The 23964-nt window shown below is 35.2% G+C and overlaps 2 protein-coding genes across 2 annotated transcripts in view; one reads left to right on the plus strand and one right to left on the minus strand.

Moving 5' to 3' along the window:
• LOC132195432 (dipeptidase 1-like) overlaps positions 1–22287 on the minus strand; it is a 117214-nt gene extending 94927 nt beyond the window's left edge. The window contains exon 1 of the mRNA XM_059617414.1: positions 22159–22287. The gene's annotated coding sequence lies outside the window, so the exon portion shown is untranslated. The remainder of the gene's footprint in view (positions 1–22158) is intronic.
• Positions 14830–18430, plus strand: LOC132195198 (farnesol dehydrogenase-like). The gene is made up of 6 exons (XM_059617028.1): positions 14830–15089; positions 15821–15983; positions 17089–17206; positions 17284–17395; positions 17864–17941; positions 18046–18430. Exons 1-6 carry the CDS (start codon positions 14958–14960, stop codon positions 18076–18078), a joined length of 636 nt encoding a protein of 211 aa, XP_059473011.1. The 5' UTR covers positions 14830–14957; the 3' UTR covers positions 18079–18430.
• Positions 22288–23964: the final 1677 nt, after the last annotated feature.

The following is a 23964-nucleotide window of genomic DNA, read 5'->3' on the forward strand; positions in this document are numbered from 1 at the left end:
CGACTCTCGCAGCCGCACATTCTTGGTCCACTTTCCGGCCGGCCTCCCTCGCTCTGCTTGCTAATAAAATATTATATCCATCTTTGCCGTTCCGGCTGCTGCTGGCGATATCCTAAATAAACCGCCGATCCATCGATATGTATGTATTTTGCCCTGCCAAGAACCAAGGGTTTTGAAGAGAACATTCGCCTGTGGCCACTTTGTGTCTCGTTCTGCTCCAGAGTTGGCCAAGCTATGGATATCCCCAGTTCATTTAATTTTGAGGAACATCAAATTATTAAAAAAAAAAAAAAAAAAAAAAAAAAAAAAAGGCATGGTTCTAATAATTGTGTATTTTAAATTTACAAATTCAAATATTATTAGTATGTTCTACAAAATGTAAAACATTCAATTTACAGTTGCAATATTATTTTATTTTTGTTTTTTATTTGTCCAAATTGTTGCATCACATTGTTTACGTTCAATTGTTGAAAACAATTTATTTGAAAAAAAAAAAAATGAATTATTGGACAAAACGGCACCACCACTAGCAAGAGTTAAAGAATTTTGCTAAAATTCCGAGATCAAAAAGACCCCACCCGCCACAGTGAGCCGCAATTCACACATATACGTATTATATTATTTTTTTTTACTTGCAATCTACCGCTAATAAAAAAAAAAAGAAAAAAAGTAAACAATATCTATATTATCATTAAAAAGCTATTTTAAAAACGAATATTATTTTATTCATAATTAAAAAAATTTAGTGTTTTTTTCTATATTCTTAAGATTATAGATAACTAAAAATTGTTTCTCTAAAGCTAGATTGAGCTAGATCTAACTATTATTATCAAGATTTAAAAAGCAAAAATAAAAATGATTATTTTGCAAATATTGAAATAATTTTTATATGTCGTACGCCCTTCAATTAACTTTATTATTATTTTAAAATAAATTACTTTTCAAAGCATTTTTTAGTGTGCGTAATTAATTCGTTAATTGATAACTGAAATTTAAATTTGATGCTAGGCAAACTCATTTATTAAATACATGCAATCAATTAAACATTTCAGATGAGATTAAAAGTAACGCAAATAAATTAAATATTCACATGCTATTTGCAAACAAACACGTTTTGAAATTGTTTTGCAAACAGAAACACCAAAAACAAGCAAATGTGAAATCGTTTTGGAGCAGCAGCTGCCAAATTTGCATTTACACACGTAATTCTTCCTCTTCCACTTTTTACCCTTGCACGGTGTCGGCGGCCAAATTTAGTTTGCTCTCTTTCTTGGCCCTTTGCACTTTTTAAATCTCCCGACGGCGCGCAACACTCGAGGGCCATTTACTTTTTCACCCGCAAGCCATGCCAATGGTTGCGGCCAAGAAATGTTCGTTCCAAGAAGCAGCACCGTATAATGCAGCCCTATTTCACGGCGCAATTTACCCCCTGATCTTGGTCGAATAATCCACGGCTTGCAGCTAGGTGGACTCCTTTTTTTGTACTAATTTATGGCCGAGCATAAGAGACCATAAGAGACGTGTTATCCTCATATATGAATGTCTCGCCGACGAGTTCGCTGACCCAGTTGGGAAAATTCAATTTGAATGCGCAACATACAACAAACACACACACAGGCGGTGGTCAGTGCAGGTTCAGCCAACTTTCGCGCAAATCCTTTTGTCATCAAGCTGCCGACAGATGCAAAAAGCAAATGCAGCTCGATTTATTTCCCAACAAACTTTTCCAACTTTGTTCTCACAGCCAAAGTTTTTTGCAGGTCAAAACTTCCGTCTGTGCATTAGGGTGGTAGGTATAGCGATAGGGTAAAATAAACTTTCTTTATTTTAACACTTTTTCAACCCCGCTCTCATTCATATATGCGTCAAATGCAGTAAGTAGGCTTGCAATTTCAGTTAGTAAACAATTTTTTTCCTGAGGTTATTGGATCAGGTCTTTCACTAATGGAGACATTATTAAAGAATTGCATTTTTATTTTTTCTTCGGAGACTGAGTTTAATTAATTCATCAACGCAATATTGTCTTCGTATAAAAATTAATCAGTATCTTATTCTTCTCTTTGTCTCTTTGCAATTCGTAATGAAATCTTCGTTCAATTCCCAATCCATCATTAAATAATATTGTACATAATAAACCCAGCAGACTATGAATTACGCAAATTAAATTTCGTCGTCTGGAGATTTGCGCTGGAAATAATTCTTCCTCAGAGCTGATAAGTTTTTTTTTGCAATCTAGCGATTGCTGCCGGCTGTGCCAATTTATTTCCAGCCGGCCGATTAATTTGGTGTAGCGTCTCGAACGCACACGTTGGCGGCGCCTACAAGGCAATTATTTCATTTGCATTATTGAGTGCAGAGCGCTTTTTGTGCCCCGCCGAGCTAGGCTATCTGCATTGCTAAGCAGATTGATTTTTGTCTCGGTGCTGCAAGAGACAAGGCGCTGTGCGTATGTCCTTCGAATTAATATTTGGACTGCTCTTGGTGTTTAATGCTGCGTGCAAAATTGTTTGATTCAATTAGGCTTGCAGCGATGAGGGCTGTGATATGCGATTACGCCAACTTTTAAAAAATATATATTATTTCCGCGCACGCCCTACGACCGATAAACACCAGAGTGCTTCTTTCGAGCATCCTCAGTAGAATGAAATGTTTTTTGGCGAGGAAAAAGAGACTGATTTTTCAAAACAGGCATAAAACGCGATTTTAATGCTAAAATTACTGATTTTTCCTTGTCTATCAAGGAATAATTATATTAATATTGATTGCATGAAACGTTAAACACTCTGACTAAGCGGAATTTTATGGGTTTATATGAAAATTATAGATGATATTTTGCTTTTGAATATTAATAATTATTAAATGAGAATATTGTTTTATCATGATAAAATAAACTCTGCATTATATTGTCAAATAACAAATGCTAAAATTAGATCCGAAAAAATTTTAATTGCTGCTAAGTGCCTTTCCGTCGTTTCAGTTTTATCAAAAACATTTTAATGCAAACACTTTGTTTAACTAATCATGATTTAATTTTTATTTTCAGTTGCAAAGTTTCTTTATTGGTTATTCTGTAATAAAGGCCGCGCATCAGCTCTATTATGTTGGCCAAAAAAAAAGATGTCTTCCACCTTCCGCCCGAGCCATAAGGCCCCATGGCTCTGACGGCAGCCGTGTACCAACATAATTTTGGGATGCGCAGCCTTTGGTATGCAATTAAAAGTACATAATTATGTAAACTGTACACAAAATTATGATAACTATCTTAAACCAACTTTTTGGACGACGTTTTGAATTGTATTCACATTTAGTATTTTACTCTCTTAATTTTTTACTTGATTTGTCAAAAATAAAAATATGTAATTAATAAAACATATAATTTTAAAATAACGTTAATATAGATGTAATTAGAGGTTAAATTCCTGAAAATAAATACAATAAAAACAATTAAATTTTCATATCTTAATTAAAAAGTAAAGTGATTGAAACAATTTCAAAACAAATTATATCAAAAACGTTTTATTAAACCAAAGGACACCGCAAAGACAACAATAATTATTGATATTAATATTATATATATATTTAGGTCTATTGTTTACTCCGTATTCATTATCATTAGTTTCTGGATTTATTAATTAGCCAACTGCATAGAATTGTCGCAGATGAGCATTTCGCTCCCTTTGATTAATCAAGCGCCCGGGGAAGTTGAGAGAGGTAAAACTAAGTTTCCGCCGGACATTGATGAATGCCGAGGAGGTCGCGGAGCACAATTCTAATGAGAGAATAACTAAAGTGTATATGCACGGCCGCTAACGAAGCATTAGCTGCTGTCTGTGTTTTGTGTTTTAACTCTGGTAGAAGTCATTCATTACCAGCTGCGCTCGCTAGAAGCAGGACGAGACCCAAGATCCGTGGAAAATGCATGGACGGAAGACGTAATTATTGTGCAAGTTTGCTCTTAATGCAGCGCGCGCTATTTGCCTTTTCTATTAGACAAAACTGGATAGTTTATCCTGCTGTCGCGCGAACATAATCTGATGCTAATTCTTCCTCGGAAGATGCAACATTGAATAATCTGCAGCTGCTTGTGTGTGTGTTCTCTGAAAGCAAACTCGCGTTCTCGTCAGACTTTCTTGAAGGTACTGCTCGTGTCCTTAATTGCTGAGCGCTGTCGCCTGTTCTTGCTCGCGAATCTACAACACGGCGCCGGCCAACTTTGCATTTTGCAAGTGTCTCAGCAGCAGTTGAAACTTGTGCAAAGTGTTGATACATTTTCGGGACAGGAAGCGTCCTTTCGGAGACCGAGAGATTTACTTTGCCCCAAACTTTGCAATGCAACTTGCTAATCTGGTGAAACTGATTTTGCGAGTAACATCCCAAGTAAGATTGCAGAAATAATATTATTTATGTATTCTTTATTTCTTATACTAAAATTTCTTACGAACGAATTAATTTTATAATTTAAGCTAATATATTGTAATTTTATATTATTTCTTCAATATAAATGATAGTTGGAAATTATATATGATTTAAGACTTAAGACTGTTTATTCATTTTTCTTTTGTAAAGCTTTTACCATTTTTTTGTTTTTAAATATTATATTTAAATTTATTTAAAAATTTCAAATTCCTCCACGTAACGGCTTCAAATTTTATCCTGCATCGACCCTCAGATATTTTCTTTGCGTGATCATGATTGATCAATGCACTATAATAATTTTCTCTTGCGTTTAACCCTGTTGAAATTGTGACAAATTATCAAAGCACGCTTGCGACCGCTTATGTGTGAAATCAAAACGGCCTCAGGCCATAATTTTGTGTAATTGCTCCACATATAAGATAAGCGGCGGCGACCTCCCTCACGTCAGTGCACTTTTCACTTTATCGTCTCCAATCTAGATTCCGTCGATAGCTTTTATTTCCCCTCCGATATTTGGCATGAAATTGAGCCATGTTCGCGCGAAAATCACCCTTAATATTTTTTTCCCGAGGTCGATGGACCTGCTGGGGGAAACAATTCACCACGCCACCGTAAAATCCATTAAGCAGGTCGTAATGGAGCTGAAATAAAATAACCACAGTCTTTAAGGGAGAGAGTAATTACAGGAGAGCGAAAATTCCGGGCGTGAAAATGGCTTTTTAAGAGGCCTTGATAATTACAGACGCGAAAAAGCTTTCTATTTAGTTGGAAAATGTGCAAAACAAATTTCAGCCTGCACATTCCATTTGATCGCGAGTCAAATAAGTTTGGAGAAAATTAGATGACCAAACTTTGAGATTGGAGGAAACGCTCTGCTTCGCCTGCAAATCGCCTTGTTTGCTTTTCTTCGGCAAACATTCAAGCCACTGAATATATTCCGTGTTGATAACTCCGGCGAGTAGGTCTCGGGTTCAAAGTTCAAGCGCGGCTAATCCACCGAGCTGCGCAAATAAATGCAATTACGTCTGCCAAGTGATTTTTGCTCCGGCGAGCAGACGAACGGACAGCCCGGGAGTCGATAACAGTTCCAATTAATTTGGAGCAGAGCGGAAAGTAGGGAGAGCAGCCAAACCGCTGTGTACCCCACTTTTATTTATTTTCCACTCGCCGCGCTGGCAGGATATATGCTTGCAGCATCCCCAATTGTAACACTTTCCTTTTTATCAGACAAAATTTTTCAGAAAATTTATAAAGATTACTTAAAAAAAATTAAAGCCATTAAGACTGAAAGATTTTTTTGTTGAAATAAAATCCAGTTCCCACAGTAATGACAAGTAAATTCATTATTTCTGCTTGATACAGAAACACCTTTGGTGCGGAAACTTCCTTCATTTAATAAAAAATAACTCGCGTATCAAAATGTACCAAAGTTATTTCAACAACTACAATAACTTTTGACGAAAAACAATTAAGCGCTACAGCTGTGGCTTGTAACATGGTTAGGATAAATTGAAATGCTAAATTGTGTTGATGTCTTTATTTATATTTTAAATACTATATATAATTTATAATTAAAAAGTTATATATCTATCTTAAAAATACGAAGAACTAAATAAAAATAACTATTTAAAAAATAGATCTATAAATGAAATAAAAATAAAAATTTACACTGAAAATAATATAATAATTGTAAATTTGTAATACATCCAATTTATTATTATTATTAATAAACTTAACAACGTCTCTCTTTTAATTAAATGCATTCCTGAAATGAGAAAATATTAAATCCCTAAGAAATTGCATTACAAAATACAAAACCTACTTTTTCCATATTTAAAAATTTTTTATTATTAATTTTTTCTATTAATTTAAGAGGATTGACATAATGCACGCCGGATAAAGAAAAAATTTAATTGACTTGACTTTCCTATCGGATATTGGCAAGAAGAAGAAGTGCAAGTGGAGCAGGTGCCTGTCTGCTTGCCGTCGTATTTATAGAATATCAGAGAGTGCATCGCAGACTGCATCTCTCTCTCTCGTTCTCTCGCCTCGATGCATAATCAGCGAATGCAACCAGCACGCTTTCCTCAGGCCTTTTCCAATTCCCCGACGTGCAAAACTGCACAGGAACATAACCAATCAATGCAGTCACTATGGAGCCAGTCATGCACCTCCGCGCGAAACTTGCTCAACGTTCACATTATAATGCACATCTATAAATTTTACCGCCAATGTGTCTTCCAATATTTGCGCTCCAGCGTGATGCGGGGTGCGCTTATCAAAACTGTCAATGCGCTGGCGCTCAAAATGCGCTATTAATAACCCATGCTGTGTATTAATGGTTAATGAGGTGTACATCAGCACAGATTTAGGTTTGTCGGCTGCAGTTATGCATCGATTAAGTGATGAATGAAATGTTTTTTATCATATAATATGTTATTTGGGTTGCACGCGAAATTAGTAAATTAAATCCATTTATTTTTTAAATATCTTTAATGCTCTATGTTTGTATTGAAAATACAGTGAGTTTATAAAAAAAAATGTTACTTAAAATTTTTTCTAAAACTCTTGTTAATCAAAAGCCCCAATATTAATTTAATATTATATCTTCAATTTTAAATTTTTTTCAAATAATTATATAAACAATAAAAAAAAATTAATTTAAAAAAAAATCGTGAAAATGAAAACTACTGGTTGTATATTGTTATACAGAAATGAAATAAAACAATTGTGAGAATAAAATTAGATTGTTTAAAGCATAATTTTATTAGTATTGTCTTTCCCTTCCATAAAATTGCCAACTATTGAGAAATATCTTGCGATAGCCATATTTGCGATCATGTGCGTTCAAATGCATCAAATTTTCGGTGGTGCGCACAAATAAACACCTCTGCAAACGAACGGTTTGTGGTGCTGCACAGTACTCGCATAATTCAATATGGATCAGTTTGTTAATTACAAGGGGTCTGCTTCGTGTGAACGCAGCTGCGGTCACACAACTCTAGTTACTCTCTAAATTATTTTAGCACAGCCAACGCAAAACCAAGCCTGTTTAACAGCAGGATAAAAGTAATAAATTTTTTTAATTTTTTTCAATTATTAATAGAGGAAGCATTCAATTTTCCGAGGTAATTCTAAAGAGCTTTTTTCAAAGACAGAGTAACAAGTTCACTTACGGTATGTTATGTGCACTATTGGTGATTGTGCTACAAATAAACATCAAAATATGCATAAATAATTTATTTAGTTTAAGGCCCTTGAACAGAGAGTGGCTTATCATTCATCAATTGAACTAAATACAAATAATTAATAAATTCTTTAATTTTAAATTTAAACCTAGCTTAGTCCAGCAGGACTATTCTATTTTCAATAATATAAAGTGATTATCAGTTTGAAAAGTTGTTTGCATGAACATTTATCACTTTTCAGTGTGCAGCTACACTTTTTCATCAACGAAAAAAAGCTATAGCTTCCTGCGCGGCTTTTAGGGTTTTTGACAAAAACACGTCAACTCTTTAAGGCCACTAATAAGACATAAGTGCGGGTCATCTATTGGGTCTTTGATTTTCTTCAAATATCAAAATTTAAAAAAAAAAATATTAAAATATTTTATTATTAAACAATTTTGCTCATTTCATTATACGATTCATGCACCAGCATTAGCAGCTTCGGCTGTGTGGAGACGGAAGCAAAAATTCAGCCAGTATATTTAGTTTTGAACATTCATACCGACTGGGAGCATCATACATAAACATTAGCCTGCTGATTAGCCGGCGGGAAGAAGCGCGGCGGCAAACCGCACCCAAACAAAGGCCCGACCAAGACCTTGGCCACGACGCCGACAGGAAGGGAATCACCCGCAGCTCACGTGCAAAATAAAACACCTTGACGCAGAAGTCTAGTGAACCCAAAAAAATAAACTGGAGGTGGAACGAACGAGAACGTAAACAAAACTCCATATTTCAGATCGCAACGCACCAGCGACCTGTTTCGTTCACCTTGAACGAAACGACCGGACAAATGCCACCGGCAAAAATTCAGGAGAGAGTTTGAAAAAGCGGTTGGGAATCATAATTTTGAGGCGTAGTTTGGCCGGAGATGCGCATCGCGTGGTGCACAATTTGCGTCATACTTGGGGCGAAATCAATTTTTATGATTTCGCCGGTCGGCAACCAGTTGTAAAAACCAGTTCATACCTGATTTACCTGGACCTGTTATTATCTGGCTGCGTTCTTAGAAAGGTTCAAAATTTTTACAATTCAAATGTGATTAATTAGAATGCTAAAAGCAATTGATAGATTTAAAAAGAATTTTTCATGAAATTCTCACAACCAGGGAAATTTTTTCTGATTATTAGTTATTTCTGGTTTCAATTATTAGCACTATTAAGAAAAATATTCGAACAATAAATTTTACCTCTGGAAAATATTTGAAAAATTTGCATACACTGCAATAATAATTTGTACTAAAATTTTGAAGATAAAATAGTCATTTTAATGAAGCTGGAAATAAATGTGTGTTTATTTATTTTTAATGAGATGTTTATTTTGATAAAAAGTCTGACGGAAAACCATATCACAGAGAAAGTTAAAACAAAAGAACCGCACAGCGAGTACCAACTCTTATAAATCCGACGTGTACGGCTGAGCCTTTGTTTTTCTCTTTGGCGCACGGCGAGTGTTACAATAATGAGGCCGCAATACATTTATTTATACCAGGGGAGATAGCATAGACTCTTGCTAAGAGAGTCTCGCGTCGTGTCGGGATAAAATAATGTTTGTTACTGCTTGGTAATTACAGCTAGAACGGCTTGTCTTTCTCCCCATCTCGTGTCTGCTGCTTTGTCCTTCTGGGACTCGTATTCGAAAAGAGAGCCGCGCCTGATAACAACTCGCTCATATAAACACATCCGAGCTGCAATTATATCACACTTTGCGCGCGTTTCTGCAATTACTTCACACACGTATACACCAAAGAGATGCGCCCGAGGATGGCAAAGGGAAGAGAAAAGCGGGTAGGATTATAATCTCATCTTTTCACAATGTTGTGAGAGAAAGAGGATGTTCATCGGAGACATTTAAATTCATATCCATCCCCTTTTGTTTGCATAAAATGCAACTTGACAGCGTCATAAACACAAAGGGAAACATGCTAACAAATATGACTTTCAGAATAAAACACTACAAATTTAATGATTAATAAAAAATTTACAGATATTATTTTTCATGATCAAGTTTTATACATTATAAAATATGAATCGACGTAAATTTTTCTCTTGTGTCATTATTAATCTTAATTAATGCGTTTTGAACTGGATGCAAACTGATTCTTTTAAATTACTTATTTCCTAATTTTTCTAATTTGTTTAAAAAGTTAGCAAAAATATGGCAGTTGAACTATGAATCATAATCAACAGAGTAGAAATTAATTATCCACCATCTAATAAAATTTTGGCTTTTTCCTTTTAAGGCTATAATTTCAGTTTATTCCATTATCATTATTTTTTGTATATCTTTTAAATTGGCAGACCTGGAATGAAAAGTAATAAATTGAGAATAAAGATGAATAATTTAAGACATTAATAAATACAATGGGATAATTTCCTACTATTATTTTTAATTTGTTTAATGGTTTCTCTTTTATCCACGAGAAAAATATAATTTGGGTAGAAGATTTTGCTGAAATATGAGTGTTTATTATCTCAAAATACAGATAAATTCCACTTAAGATAATAAATTCAATTTTAAATTATGATCATGACACTTTCTAGCAAATTGGTTAAGAAAGTTTAATTTATAAACAAAAAATGAATTAGCTACAAATGCAATTTTTTTATGCTAAAAATAAGTTGCAATGTGCATGATTTATGGGACTGATGACAAGTACAATCGTAGCAAATGCACCGCTCTCATTTGCATCACTCCGCAGAAATTCACCGGCACTAAACGTGTCACAGGCAGCTCTCGTGTGTAAACCAGAAAGAAAAGTTGTATTTAATTCTCTGTTGTTGCACAGGACCAACCCAGCGCCAGCCAGCAATAATGCTAAGTGCACTTTTTATAGTCACAGAGAGCAGCCAGCCTACGTAGAGTTCTCTAGCATCAGCGTAAAAAGCATTCTCTTGTTTGAAATGCCACCAGCGAAAAAAAAAACAGAGAGTTTACATTTTTGCGTCCATTTTTCAGATTGGTTTCTCTGTAATATTTTTAACAACAAGATTTCTCATTTTTGCGACGTGCGTAAATAAATTCATAAGATTGTTCCACTCTGATAATTTGATTGGAACATCTCTTGGAAAATGATTTGCATTTTACCAAGAATTTAATTTCGCGATGAAGAGTGCGCGGGGGAGTTGACGATGAGATATTTAGTGTTCATTGATGCAAAAGGGAGGCGCACAGGTGGGCGGGAAACGCTTATGAATTGAAGAAAGATGGAAAGGGTCTTTCGCAAGAGAATTGTACCTTGACGACGTTCCCGGCGGAAATTATTCAACACCCGTCGGCGAAATTCTCTTTATGCATATTAACGAGACTTCATCAAATATGATTTTGTACTCGAAGCATATACACGAGTTGCGTTATTACGTGGAGAAGATGCAAGTTGGTAATTATTAACTATAGTAAACATGAACGCCGCCGCAATAAATGCATTTGCCTTGCTGGATTGAAACTTATCCTCCGCTGAACAAACACTGCTCGCTATATTAAAAGCTCGGCCAGCACATTCGAGGCAAGAGATTAAAGCTTTACCTGCAGAGCCAATCAGCTTAATAAATTATTATATTATATCGCGGCGGCGTAGAGTGCTCTCGGGGCTGTTTGCTATATCTGCGTGTTTTTGCATTCGGTTCTGAACGGCCACTCTGCTCATTACCATAAAATGCTTCGCAACGATGGGTGGAGAGAAAATGCATTTTCCGTCCGTCCTTTCCAGCGATAATCCCATTAGTGATACAGTCCGCTGTATGAAATAAAATTGTACATCAAATGCAAAGGAAACAAATTTAATATAATTAATCATTTTTACCTTTTATAACATAGAATTGTGATTTGAGAAGATTTAAAATCTGAAAATGTTGAAATTTTTAACCTAATGCAAGTTTTTGTTTATTTATATTGCTATAGTTCATTCATATCACAGAGAAGAAACTAATTTTAGTTATTTTAACTGCCATAAACATTAAATGTTTATGAAATTCCTAGTAAAATTAAAATCATTTCAAATAATATGCAATTATATAAAAATATATTTTCAAATAAATATTATTTAATAGAAAAACCAAGACTTGGTGCAATATGTGGCCGCCTGAATTTTTTTGTTACAGCTTGTGATTGTCACTGCAAATTTACTTGAAGTTAAAAGCGGGAGCTTTTTATGATACAAGTGGGGACAAAAACAATTTGTAAGCAAAGGAGTTTCGCTGAGGCTGAAACTCATCATACGATTCGCGCTTAACTCGATTCAACACGTACGGCTGCACTTTGGAGTGTGACGGCGGAATATAAACAACAAAAACACACGGGGCGAATGTTGCTCGTCGCAAAAGTCTTCTGCGCGCTCGGCTCGTAAAAGTAACTTGCTTTTCTCTCTCTAGCGTATTATATTCGCCGAGTTGAAAACACATCTGCATTGAAATATTAAAATTCACTCACGGTGCAGCGAATTAGCAAAGTGTGTTGGAAAAGCTGCTGTGAGGCAAGCACGAATTTTCCAGCTCGCGGTCGTAAATCCGCCGTTTTATTTCGCATTATTGATATAATCTTGCCGGCACATGAATTTCAGAGCAGAGGGAAGAAATGTAATAATGTGTGTGGCGCAAAATTTACAGCCAGACCGACTTTTCTCCCTTTGCAGTCGTGTAAAAATTATGTGCACCACTTTAAAGCTCTCAGGTGGAAATACTGATTTTGTTTTCCCTCAGCAAAATATTATTTCTCGGAAAATGGGAAATTCTAATTTCCAATCCAATTCAGGCAGATCAAGAGTTGAAAGGTTGGAACTCATTTCTATTCATAAGGGAAAGGGTCAAGCGAAATACGCCACTGGTGAAAAAAGTTTTCATCCATTAATGTATAGCAAAAATGTGTCACTCTGTGCCCAGCGAGCCAACATTTTTTTACATCCACCGAAATCTAAAAAAACCCATTAGGTTTTGAGCATATTAACAAATTCCATCATCGAAAATCGGAAAACTTTTGAGGAGAACCGAGGGTTGGTTAATTTTGTTTCGAATTTGTATTATTTAAACCGTGACCCATCCTTTGTACCCATTTTCATTCAATGTTATTTTTTGCCTGGAAATAGCATTAACGTGGCGCGCTTGGTGTTGCCGGCAAGAAAACAGAAACATTGCATGTGAAATGAAAATTAAACAAAAGTGTCTCGAACAATACTCAGCGGGAGTTGCCGGGATAAATAATAATAATATAGAGGCGGCGTGCAGTTGCATGTCAAAATGATATGGAAGGTAAACAGTTTTTTATTCCGACTCCGTTTGTATCTAATCTCCAATAATAAAATTAACCTCATAATGCAGCCGCTGAACTTTGAATTCGTGAGAGAGCATAATGGTTTAGTGCCCCCGAGTGTATAAATAAATATTCAAATATTTGTCCTGCCGTGATACAGACAAAGGACATAATTTGAATATTACGAGCAGAGAGAGAGAGACACCGTAAATAACAAAAGTGACAACCCAAAATGGAATATTTAATAACTTTTCACAGTCCTCCAAAAAGAATGACACGAGAAAATGACGCTTGCATGCAATTTTGGAGAATAAATATTGAATCAACAGCTTTTCATGTGCGCAAGGTAATGCAGCGCAGTTTTTTGCAACTGGTCTCGAGGTCGCTGACTCGCAACTTTCCAATGAACAGAGACGGCGAATGTAAATCGGAGATTCTCCAGACGATTCTCAGTCGCATAAAATTGTATGTGCGCATTGACCTTTTAATGGAAATCATTCACGGAACAAAGAAAAATTACATAATAAATTGAAAGATTATTTTATTTATTGCAAATGTTTAACTAATAAAGTCATTTGTATTTATTTTTGACCTAAATTGTCGAGAATGAGTGTTATTGTGTTGGAAAACTATTATTAAATATTTATTCAAATTGTTATGAGGCAGGCTCGAAGTAAATTTAGAATAAGTCATAACAGTCTTTCTAGATTAAAACGTCAGGTCAAAAGTCATTTGTGGCTCGTCTGCTAAAAAAGGACAGATTAAAAAAAAAAGAGAGGCGCGGTGAGAAAATAAAAAACCACCTAGTGACACACATTCATAAATCACATCACATCCGAACAAAGAAAGGCTAGCAAGAGGTATACGTGTATTCCCGCACACATTCACTGCAATTCATATAAAAAGTGAATGCACGCGGTGTGAACGTGAGCCGCGTCTCGTAGCCATTCTGGTTCATTCAGAACAGTCATCTTTGCGAGATGCAGTTCGTTGTCTGCTGAGCCACTGGATGATATAACAGAGAGTACGTCACGGCTGCTTAAAGTGTTGCAAGATGCAACGTTTAAAAATGATGAAATTTAGAATCATTAAATTTTTTTGAAAGTTTGAATAAATTTCATCATTTGTTTGATCATGTTAGCTACAACTATTGGATTTAAAAATGATTAAAAAATAAACATTTCGAGTCTTAATTGAAAAATTTGTAGGAAGTATTATAATTTGATTATAAATAGTACGATCGATTCTATACAATTCAAATCTCAACCTACAGATAATTATTTGAACTCTTTGTATTTTGTAACCCCAAAAACCAATTAATTCAATGGTTTTTGGGGTCAACAATTTATCTGTATAAATTTAACGTAATACGTAATAATGTTATAAAATAAATATGAAGCAATTTGGTTATTTAAAGCAACACAATTATTACACATTAAAAAGTCAGTCTGATAAAAAGAGACAGATATGTAGTATATTAAAAAATAATAATTTACCAATTTACCACGCATTAATTAATTATATTGGCAAAACTTTTTATTTTTTTTTTAATTTATTATTATATATTTATTGGGATTAAAAAAAAATATATTAATAAAAACAAAATAATTGTTTTTTCTTATCCTAATCACACTATTTTGCAGAGACTACAAATTAAAATAAGAACATTTTTTCAGAGATTTTAAATTATTATTGAGCCATTGCTGCTGAAATCATCAATGCCCCTCACTTAGAAAGCAAATCAAAGTCCACACAATCAAATATCTAATCATTCCTCTATCAGTCAATAGTCCAATATTTTGCGCAAATGAAAAACAAATCAATCCAGCGCCAGCTGGTTTGATAAAACATGCAGATAAATATCTCGGGCTTTGCATTCAACATACGCACTACTAGACCATCGAGTCCCACCACTGTTCGCGGCGGACCCCACTCTCGCTCAATCACTAACACGCGGTGTTCATTGTGAAGGACACATCGCCTATTACGCAGTTCGGAATCGGACACACAGCACGCCTGTTTGATTATAATAAGAAGAGACCGAGCCGGCGAGCTTCAGTTCGAATCGAAATGCATCGCTGGGTAGGCAAAGTTGCTCTCCTCACTGAGATGGCCGAGGGTGCTGGACCCTCACTGGCCAAACACCTCGTCAACAGAGGCGTCCGCGTCATTGGATTGGCGAAAAGGGTTGATAATTTGGGGGTGAGTAATTATTTTAATCATTATTTTTCTTTTTTCTGAAAATGTCCCATATTTCGACAATCATGTTTTCTTTTTACATAAAATTATATTTCGGTCGCCATTAAATTTTATAACTTTATTTTCCCAGTCTAAATGAATTCAATTGTTGTAATAAAATTCAATAATCAAAATTATAATAGAACCCAAAATAGAAAATTTTTGTGGGAAAAAAGGCTAATTTAACCACAAAGTTTCTCAGAAATCATTTTTTTTTTTCAAATTGGTTGCAAGCGCCAGTATGAGTAAAATTAGAACTTAGAAATTATTTAAATTAAAAGGAAAACTTATTAGTGTTTAAAGCATAGCAAATCAAATTTTGTTTCATTGACCTCCTTAATTTTTATGAAATTCTTTTCTTATTTGATATTAATTGCACTTTTTGTTTTAATTTAGTGAACCCTTTCTTATGAAGTTAAGAGTACTTTTTTTTCATTGTGAGCCTTGAAAAGGGGAAGAATAAAATATTTCGCTCGCAATTTTTTGCGTGTCTGAAACTGCCCAGCTCACAATTCATACGAATTAAAAGCAATTTCGTGTTATTATTGCCGAACAATAGGGTATTCAGAATCTGGGCGAGAAGAAGAGCATCTCTTGCTCGCATAAATCCAGAAGCTTTTCCGCCCGAACGTTTTTACGCACAAACACAAAAAGCAAGATTTAGATTTTCAAGTGTGGGGTGTGTATTTTTGCAGAGCTCCGGCCAGCACGGCCAAGTCCCGGGCGGCTCCGGCGGAACCCTTTACGCTCACAATTGCGACATCACAAAAGGCGAGGACATTATGCGCGTCCTGAGGTGGACCCGTGCCCGACTCGGGGGTGTGGACATTCTCATCAACAATGCACAGGCACATAAAGGTAAATCATAATGAATTTATGGCGGTTCTCTCCTGCTGCCTCTGCAAACCCGAAAAATAATAAAAAAAAAGTGTCGGAGAAAAGAGAGCCGGCGAGGTATAAATCACGCGCGCGCCCTCTGTTTTTCCAGCCGCCCCTAATAGAATAAACACACACCCCGCCGGGGGATGCCCAGTGGTAGATGGATCGGGCCTAATCTCACTTTTCTATTTGAACGCCGACGTGCCACAATCAAATATTTACCATACCGGCGAGATATCTCTGATCAAATAGTGAAATCTTGGCACCAAAGTTCAATTATTTTTTTGGCGCTTTTGTATAAAAGGTTTTTAAAGGAAATTATTATTGCATAATATTGTTTATGGCTTAAAGATATAGTGAAATTTGTTTCTCTACTGTATTTATATTTTATTTGTTGCTATATTAAAAATTTGGAATATTGAATTAGACCTTGCATTTACACTATTGTATTCTCTTTAAACAATTTCACTGAAAGTTGAATATTTATAACTGCAAATTTGTTCTTTTACTTGAAATGTTGTTTCTCAAATTTTTTTAAATTTTAATTTATTGATCACAAATTATTTCAAACAAATTAAATAAAATATATATGCAATATTCATTAAATAAAAATATAAAAAAAGTTTACATTAAAACATAATAAAAAATTATTTATAACTTAATAAAAGGCTTTAAAATAATGTTTTTTTTTTACAAAAGTGAACAAAAAATAGCGATCAGGCCCTTTTCAATGTCTAAATTTGCAGACACTACCTTTTTTGTTCTTAAACGTCCAATGTTTTTACAATTAGTGCGGATCTCGTTTAGACGATCTTCCTTTCCTCTTGCAAAGTCCTTTCTCGGAGGAGTTTTTAATTATCCGTGTCAATCAACGACCTGATCGGTGTTACTTGAAGGGCACCTATATATTGCTAATCCGCCTTAGCAACCGAGCAGACGGACTTCTTGCGCCATATAATCTCGACAAGCAGCAATTAATCTGCTCCTCTTCTTTCCTTTCTCAAAGAAGAAGTCCCGCACTTGAGGATATAAAAAACAAAGAGCGAGTTGATTTTATAAAGAACGAAAAAACCTATGTTTGCAGACACGGAGCTGATGAACCCGCGCACCATTTCGCCTTACTTGCACTGCGCCTTCATGACCGAGGTTTTGCGGGACATGCAGGACTCCAAGGACGAGGGCCACGTCGTCAATATCGGCAGGTAAAATTGCGGAAAATAAACATTGACTTTGCTCTTCTCGACCGGTGGCCATTAACGGTGAATTACTCGCGTTGCAGTGTGGCTGATAAGCTCTTCCCGTACTTTGGAATTTACGAGCACAGACACGCTGGAGACGGCGTCAGCCAGCATGAAATCCACCTCGAGGCCGGCAACAAAATCAAAGTCACAGTGAGTTTCGCAATTTTGTTTTCATTCACTTGGATTTTTGTAGGTCGAACGATGATTTTAAGACTTTGTTTGTCTTTTTTTCTGATGCAATCTTGCACGGGTGTTTACAATCCATAGAAAGTTACTAACTCATTTATTAAAATTTAAACTTGACCTTTTATTTTAATGATAAAAAAGCAAAAATATACTATAAAAAATTTTACACTGTCAAAAGAACAATTAAGTGTTTATTACTAAAAACAAAAACTTCTAACAAAAGAATTTGAATGTTAAACTTGAAAAGTCTTCTAATCTTACATAAAAGTCTCTTTGACAAAATTAAAATCAAACTTCAGAAGTAAACCCCTAAAAAATATGCTTTTATCATACTCGAGGCTGCAATAAAGCATAAAAGCCCAATATCATAAATTTGCATTAAACGTAGCGGAACGGTGACTCTAATATCCTTTTTATTCAATTTTTTTCCAGAACATTGTACCCGACGTTTTAGGAAGCAAGGATCTTGTTCACATTTTGGAGGAAGCTCTGCAGCGATTCCCCCACCAGGTAGCAAAAACATTTTATTATAGAACTGCATGATTCTCTTTTGAGTCGCAGCACCGGCGTCTACTTTGCCAAACCAAAGGCACTCATTAAAATTTATATTGCAGGAACAAGAGAAGGTCGCCTCGGTCGCTCTGTGAGCCAACACTGAAATGAACTGCTGCCTTTGAAGAAAGATACTCCGCACCTAAAATTTATATTTGTATAATGACTATGTAAATAATACTTGTAAGGAGAGAACAAACTTTGCTGGAATTTTGTATGTCGAGTCTGAGACGGTTTTTTTTAACAAAATATTATGCAAACTCGTAAATGAAAAAACCAAAAATACTTTCCTCTCGCTTTTCATACAATTCTTCTAGGAAAGAGAAAAAGACTTTACTGTTAACTTTTAGTTCATAATGACCCCCTAAAGTGTGTTAAGACTCTTCATTAATGCAGAGGATAATTTTAATAAACTCCAAAAAAATTAAACTGCTGAAAAAGGTATTTTTTTTCAACTAGGCATCTGATCTCGTCACTTTCGTTGAAAGTTTTTCTGTTTTTGCTCAACGAAAGAAAGTTTGGACAAACTTTAGGAAGCCGTTGATGCTCATCTTGTTAAATTTAAGAAGCAAACACAGAAGACGTTAGAAGAACAACTTGCTCTCTTTCGCCGTGCCAGTGTCAGGCGATTATTTAAGCAGGCAAAAAAGCAGCGCAGATTGTCTCTCGGGAGAGCGACTCGTAATTATCATATCTTGAACGAGCTTCATACAGCGAGGCGAGCTGCATTGCACGAGAATATTCATGAGCCCTGACATATTTTATTTATATATTTCATATACGGCATCATCAGAAATTCATTCCTCTGCGCTTTCTGCCGCGCTTCTTGCCAAATGAAAGAGCGGCCGCTGCTTGCGACAAATATGCAAATCCGGTTAAAAGGCATCACGATTGCAACATATTTCCGCTCAGCGTGCATGCGTACACTTGGTGGCGAAAGAGACTTTTGAAAGAAACTTCTTTAAAAAGAACAGCTGGTGCGAAACGTGAGCGTGTCTTTGAATGAAATTTGAATAGCGTCAGATTGCATGGAAAAAGATTCGTATGAATAAATTATACAGAGCAAATATAAAATGTATTAGAATTTAATTGCAGTATGGCATAAAATTATATTAGTAATAAATAATTGACAAAAGTCTAGAATTTTATACTGCATGTTATTTCACTCGTCTAAAAATAAAATTTATTTTTGAATAAAATGAAAATTAATCCGCAGCAGAAACAGGGATCTCCGTGGAAATATTATTTCAGCGTCGCATATTAGCAAAAATTTATAGTTTCCATATCTTGGCAGGTCAAACCATTTTTATTATTTTTTTTTTTTTTATTGGCAAATTTTTATATAGCAAATTTAATTTCAAATTTTTAATACCCATTGCTTAAGTTTCCCTTTTCGGATGAGAAAATTCAGCTCTCATGTTTGGGCAGAAGTCTGCATAAAAAAAATGGAGCCATCTTTCTTGGCCCTCTCTTCTTAAATTGTTATTCCCCTGCTGAGTCCAAAAATGCCTTAAGAGGAGATTTTCAACTCAAGGCCCTCGAGCACCGCCTTGTAATTACGGTAATGAAAGCAGCTGCTGCTTCTTTCGCTTTTTCGTCGCAAAGAATAATTAGCGAGAGGATCAGCTTTTTTTCCCTTTTTGCTTCCGAGGCACCACACATACATAGTCCCAAAAGCACCTCTCAAAGCAAACAACGCCACCTGAGGAACAAAAAGCGCTTCCCTCTCCCGGTTGTTAACGCAAAATTGCGTCCGCACGAAATAGTTTCCGAGTATAAGTGGCACCAATTAATTTGATTTAGCCTTCTGCGTGTTTCGGCAAAACAACTGGAGAAGTTTTCCTTTGCTTCTCTCCGCTTTTCAACGACAATTGATTTTAATGGTGCAATTAGCCAATGTACCCGTTTAATTGAGGCTGCCGAGTTCTCAACTGCACACACGCGTAATTGAAAGTCAAGGGCCGCAAATTGAATTGGGTCCGTGGAGTGAGTAGGTCAATTCGGACGAATCATAAAAGTAGCTTGCGCGTATAAGACGATGAGCCATTAATGGATGTGCCCTCCTAAAAGACCTCTTTTTTATTAATGAAGATTAATAATGAGTCAAGACCTTTCGCAATAGGTTTCATATAATTATGTACCCTTAATTTTATAAAACATAATTTTGGTAATTAAAATTTATTATATATTCTTCACTTTAAAACCAACCATTTTTTTTTTTTTTAATTTAATATTTCACCTCGCAAAATTCGAAAACAGCCCCAGGACACTCACAAAAGTAAAAACCTATAAATACGACAAATATGAATAAATTACAAAAAGATTAATTAATTTTTTTATGTTTCATCAAAAAAAAAATTAAAACTACTCTAATAATAAGCCATTTTCAACGATGGATGTGTAAATTTAGTTGAAAATTAAGCTCCTTGGTGTATCACAAGGCAATCACTGTCTATAACAAGATTCATCATCTAAATATTCCAAATTGATCTTCAATAAACCCAATAAAGAAATTTAATTTTAATTCACTTCAATTTTGTGTAGAAATAATGTAAATAAAGCGCCTATCAGCTCATTTCCTTTGACTCGTTAAAACATGTTAATATCATCCAAATTTATCAAGTTTATTAGATTCCCAAGCTGTTACCTTTAATCCAAGGTGCGGTTCCAAATTTATATCTCACTTTACTTCATCCCCGCCAAAGACAGTTGATTGCGTGTGAGCGAAGACTTTGATCCAGACAGTCAATTAGCGTCGTGACTCGCGGCGTAATTATTAATATCGCGGTGGCGGCGGCGGCGGCGCTTTTGCGTGAGTCGTTTCCATCAAAGAGTCGCGATGACGAGATGGCGGAGGCGGCGATGAGCTCTCGCTCGATTGAATTTCAATTTGCGCGTCGACAACCCCCGTGCAGCATAATTAGCAGACGGAAAAGCAACAGCTTCCTCTCTCTCTGCTTGTGCGAAATATCGAGTACAAGATGAAAAAGAAACTGTCACTGCAATATGGGCGCTTTGGCGCTTACGTGACTTTATCTTTAATTTTCCTCGCCCAGCGCAGCACGGAAAATGAAGCAGCCCCTTTAAAATATGAAGCCTCTCTAGAATTCATAATTCCGGACTCATTAAATTTTATTACGCTTTTTCTTCTGCGTCGTACTGCGAGCCTCGCCTGTCCTTTCAGCACCTGGGCTTCCGCATCCTCTACCCTTATGTATGAGAGCATAATTTTTTTTAGCCGTCACAATTTTCTCGGGTCGGGCTAGTTGACGAATCTGCAAAATTGAATTTCGCCAAAGATTCCAAAATTTTATCGCTTTCTTTTGTAGCCGATCATTTTGCTATGCCAATTGAATTTAAGCCTGTGTGAATTAATCAGATGAGCTATCATTGTTCACAGATCTCCTAGGAGATAATTTTGCATGTTTTTGGCCCATCCCTGATGATATTGCGACAAGGCATTTCACAATTTCATCTTATATTAGAGAGGCACGAGAGGAGAATGATTTATTTTGCTGGCCTTGTTCCTCGTATTATTTGAAAGACAACATAATTTTCTTCCAGTTCTCTTAAGAAACCATTAATTTAATTTATCATCAAAACTTTTACAATTATCTTGAAGATGCAATGTCATTAAATTCTAGTAGAGAAATGAAATTATAAAATCTTACCATCAAAGCTTTATTTAAAAATAAATTTTGTGTTTATATTGTACATATAAAAATCCATATTATAATATGTTTCAAATAGATAAATTAAATTTTTTTACTAAGAACATAAATAATAAACCTTTTAATTTAAAAAAAAAATGTGTTTAAATAAAAATAATGTAAATTAAGTCTTATAAATTAAATACATATTATATATTTTAACAAATTTAGATTAAGATGTAATTTTTTTTTCCTTAATTTAAATTAAAGGCTGAATGGTTTTAAAGCATTTGATTAAGCAGTCTGAATTTTGAATATCGCATTTGCTGAGGGATTGACAATTCGGCGCTCGTAACGGCTCAATCGGTAATTGAAAAATTCGGCGTTGTGCTTACGCCGAATGATTGCCCACTCAAATTTTGAACCAGAGAAACGCAGTCTCGGAATCCTCGGCCGGCAAGAGGGGCAAATCAAATAATAAAAGAGCCTGGCGCGTGTTTAATTTAGAAAAGCGATTTTCCCTACCTTGGGGGCCCGGCGATGGTCCCTGGTTCGGTTGGGGTCCTCGGCAGGTCGGCGAAGTCCTCTGTTGGCTCAAATTCGGCGAGAAACGGGCGAGACAGGCGAGAGGCGACTTTTGTTTTTACTGCAAAAATGCACACTTTCCCCTCCATCCTGGGCTGCTGCTGCTGGTTTTGGTGCTCCAAGACGAGCCAAGACAAGAACGAACAAGTCAGGACGGGGATGAGAGATGTACTTGTAGCTAGAGGCAGGAAGAAATACATAATAAAAATGACATTTTAATTAATTTTAAAATTAAAAATTTCACATAACATTAAAAACGCGATTAAAATTTAAAAAAATCCCTATTTTCAGCATTGATCGTGTGATGAAATGGCGCAATTTTATTTTATTATTTTTTTTTTAAACAAATCAATTGGAGCTGAGCAGTTATGAAGCGTTTGTGTGGAATTTTTTCCGAATGAATATTCGTTATCACGGTTATCAGGGAAAATTTTTGAAAATAAAAATTAACATTGAAAAATGTATCTTTCTTATTTGTTCCTGGTGATTTGAATTTAAATTAGGCTTTTCCTCAATGGGTTTTTGTGACTTTTTATTGTTTAAGAAAAAACAATATCCTTCTTACATGAGCTGTGAAAATATTTTGACTAAAATTTAGTACAAAAATGAATCTTTTTTCAAAAATTATTTTTTTTCTTAAATTGACAATTTTACTGAGAAAAATTATTGAGATCAACATTTCTACACAAACAAATTTTTAACACAAAATTTGACATATAATTCAAAATATTTTTAAAGAACAATTTTATTATAGGATAATATTGTTTTTTCTTAAATAATAAAAACTCACAAAAACTCATCGAGAAAAAGCCGAATTTAAATTCAAAGCACCATGAATCAAACCTCGATTGTGAAATTCAACTTCTTTTTTGTTTTAAGCCAATGTCGCTCGAATATTTTTTTTATTTTCCTTTAGAGGACTCGGACCCAAAATTAAAATATTTCCAAAAAATTATTTCGTCCATAATAAATAATTAGAATAATTCATTTGGAAAAAATTCCACACAATGCTTTATAACTCATATAAAAAATATCATGAATTATCTTTAAAAAAAAAAAAAAAAAAAAACATAACGACATTACCGCCATTTCATTACGCTATCAATGCTGCCAATATTTATATTATTTTTGAACGAGTTACATTACATTAATTAATTAAGGACTTCTTATTGACATAGTCAAATCAAGTCCTTACAACAATATAAACAGATTTTTGCGATTTTTGAAAGACAAATGGAAATTTTAATCACCATTGTTGTAAAGACTTGATTTTAATATGTCAATAAGGAATCCTTAATGACATTTTTTTAAATCAGCGCAATGTCATTTTTATTTTTCTTCCTGCCTCTCGCGACTCGCACGTCTCTCATCCCCGTCCTGACTTGTTCGCTCTTGTCTTGGCTCGTCTTGGAGCGCACCAAAAGCAGCAGCAGCCACAACCAGCAGGATGGAGGGGAAATTGTGCATTTTTGCATTTGCAGTGAAAACAAAAGTCGCCTCTCGCCAGTCTCGCCCGTTTCTCGCCGCATTTGAGCCGACTGAGGACTTCGCCGACCTGCCGAGGACCCCAACCGAACCAGGGACCATCGCCGTGACCCCAAGGTAGGGTAAAACCACGTTTCTAATTTTTTCAAAAACGCGCCAGTTAAAACCATAAAAATTTTACTTCAGGGGCCCATCAAAAGTTTTTAGAAAGAGTGCAAAACGTGAATGAGGGGAAATCATAAAAACTTGTCAGCCAATGGC

Source organism: Neocloeon triangulifer, unplaced genomic scaffold (genome assembly GCF_031216515.1).
Source record: "Neocloeon triangulifer isolate White Clay Creek 2 clone unplaced genomic scaffold, ASM3121651v1 ptg000009l, whole genome shotgun sequence".
NCBI classification, from domain to species: Eukaryota; Metazoa; Arthropoda; class Insecta; order Ephemeroptera; family Baetidae; genus Neocloeon; species Neocloeon triangulifer.

Coding starts and splice junctions, on each gene's coding strand:
- LOC132195198 (XM_059617028.1), top strand. CDS start 14,958: ATGCATCGCTGGGTAGGCAAAGTTGCTCTCCTCACTGAGATGGCCGAG. Junction 15,090..15,820: donor AAAGGGTTGATAATTTGGGG/GTGAGTAATTAT, acceptor GTATTTTTGCAG/AGCTCCGGCCAGCACGGCCA. Junction 17,207..17,283: donor CACGTCGTCAATATCGGCAG/GTAAAATTGCGG, acceptor CTCGCGTTGCAG/TGTGGCTGATAAGCTCTTCC.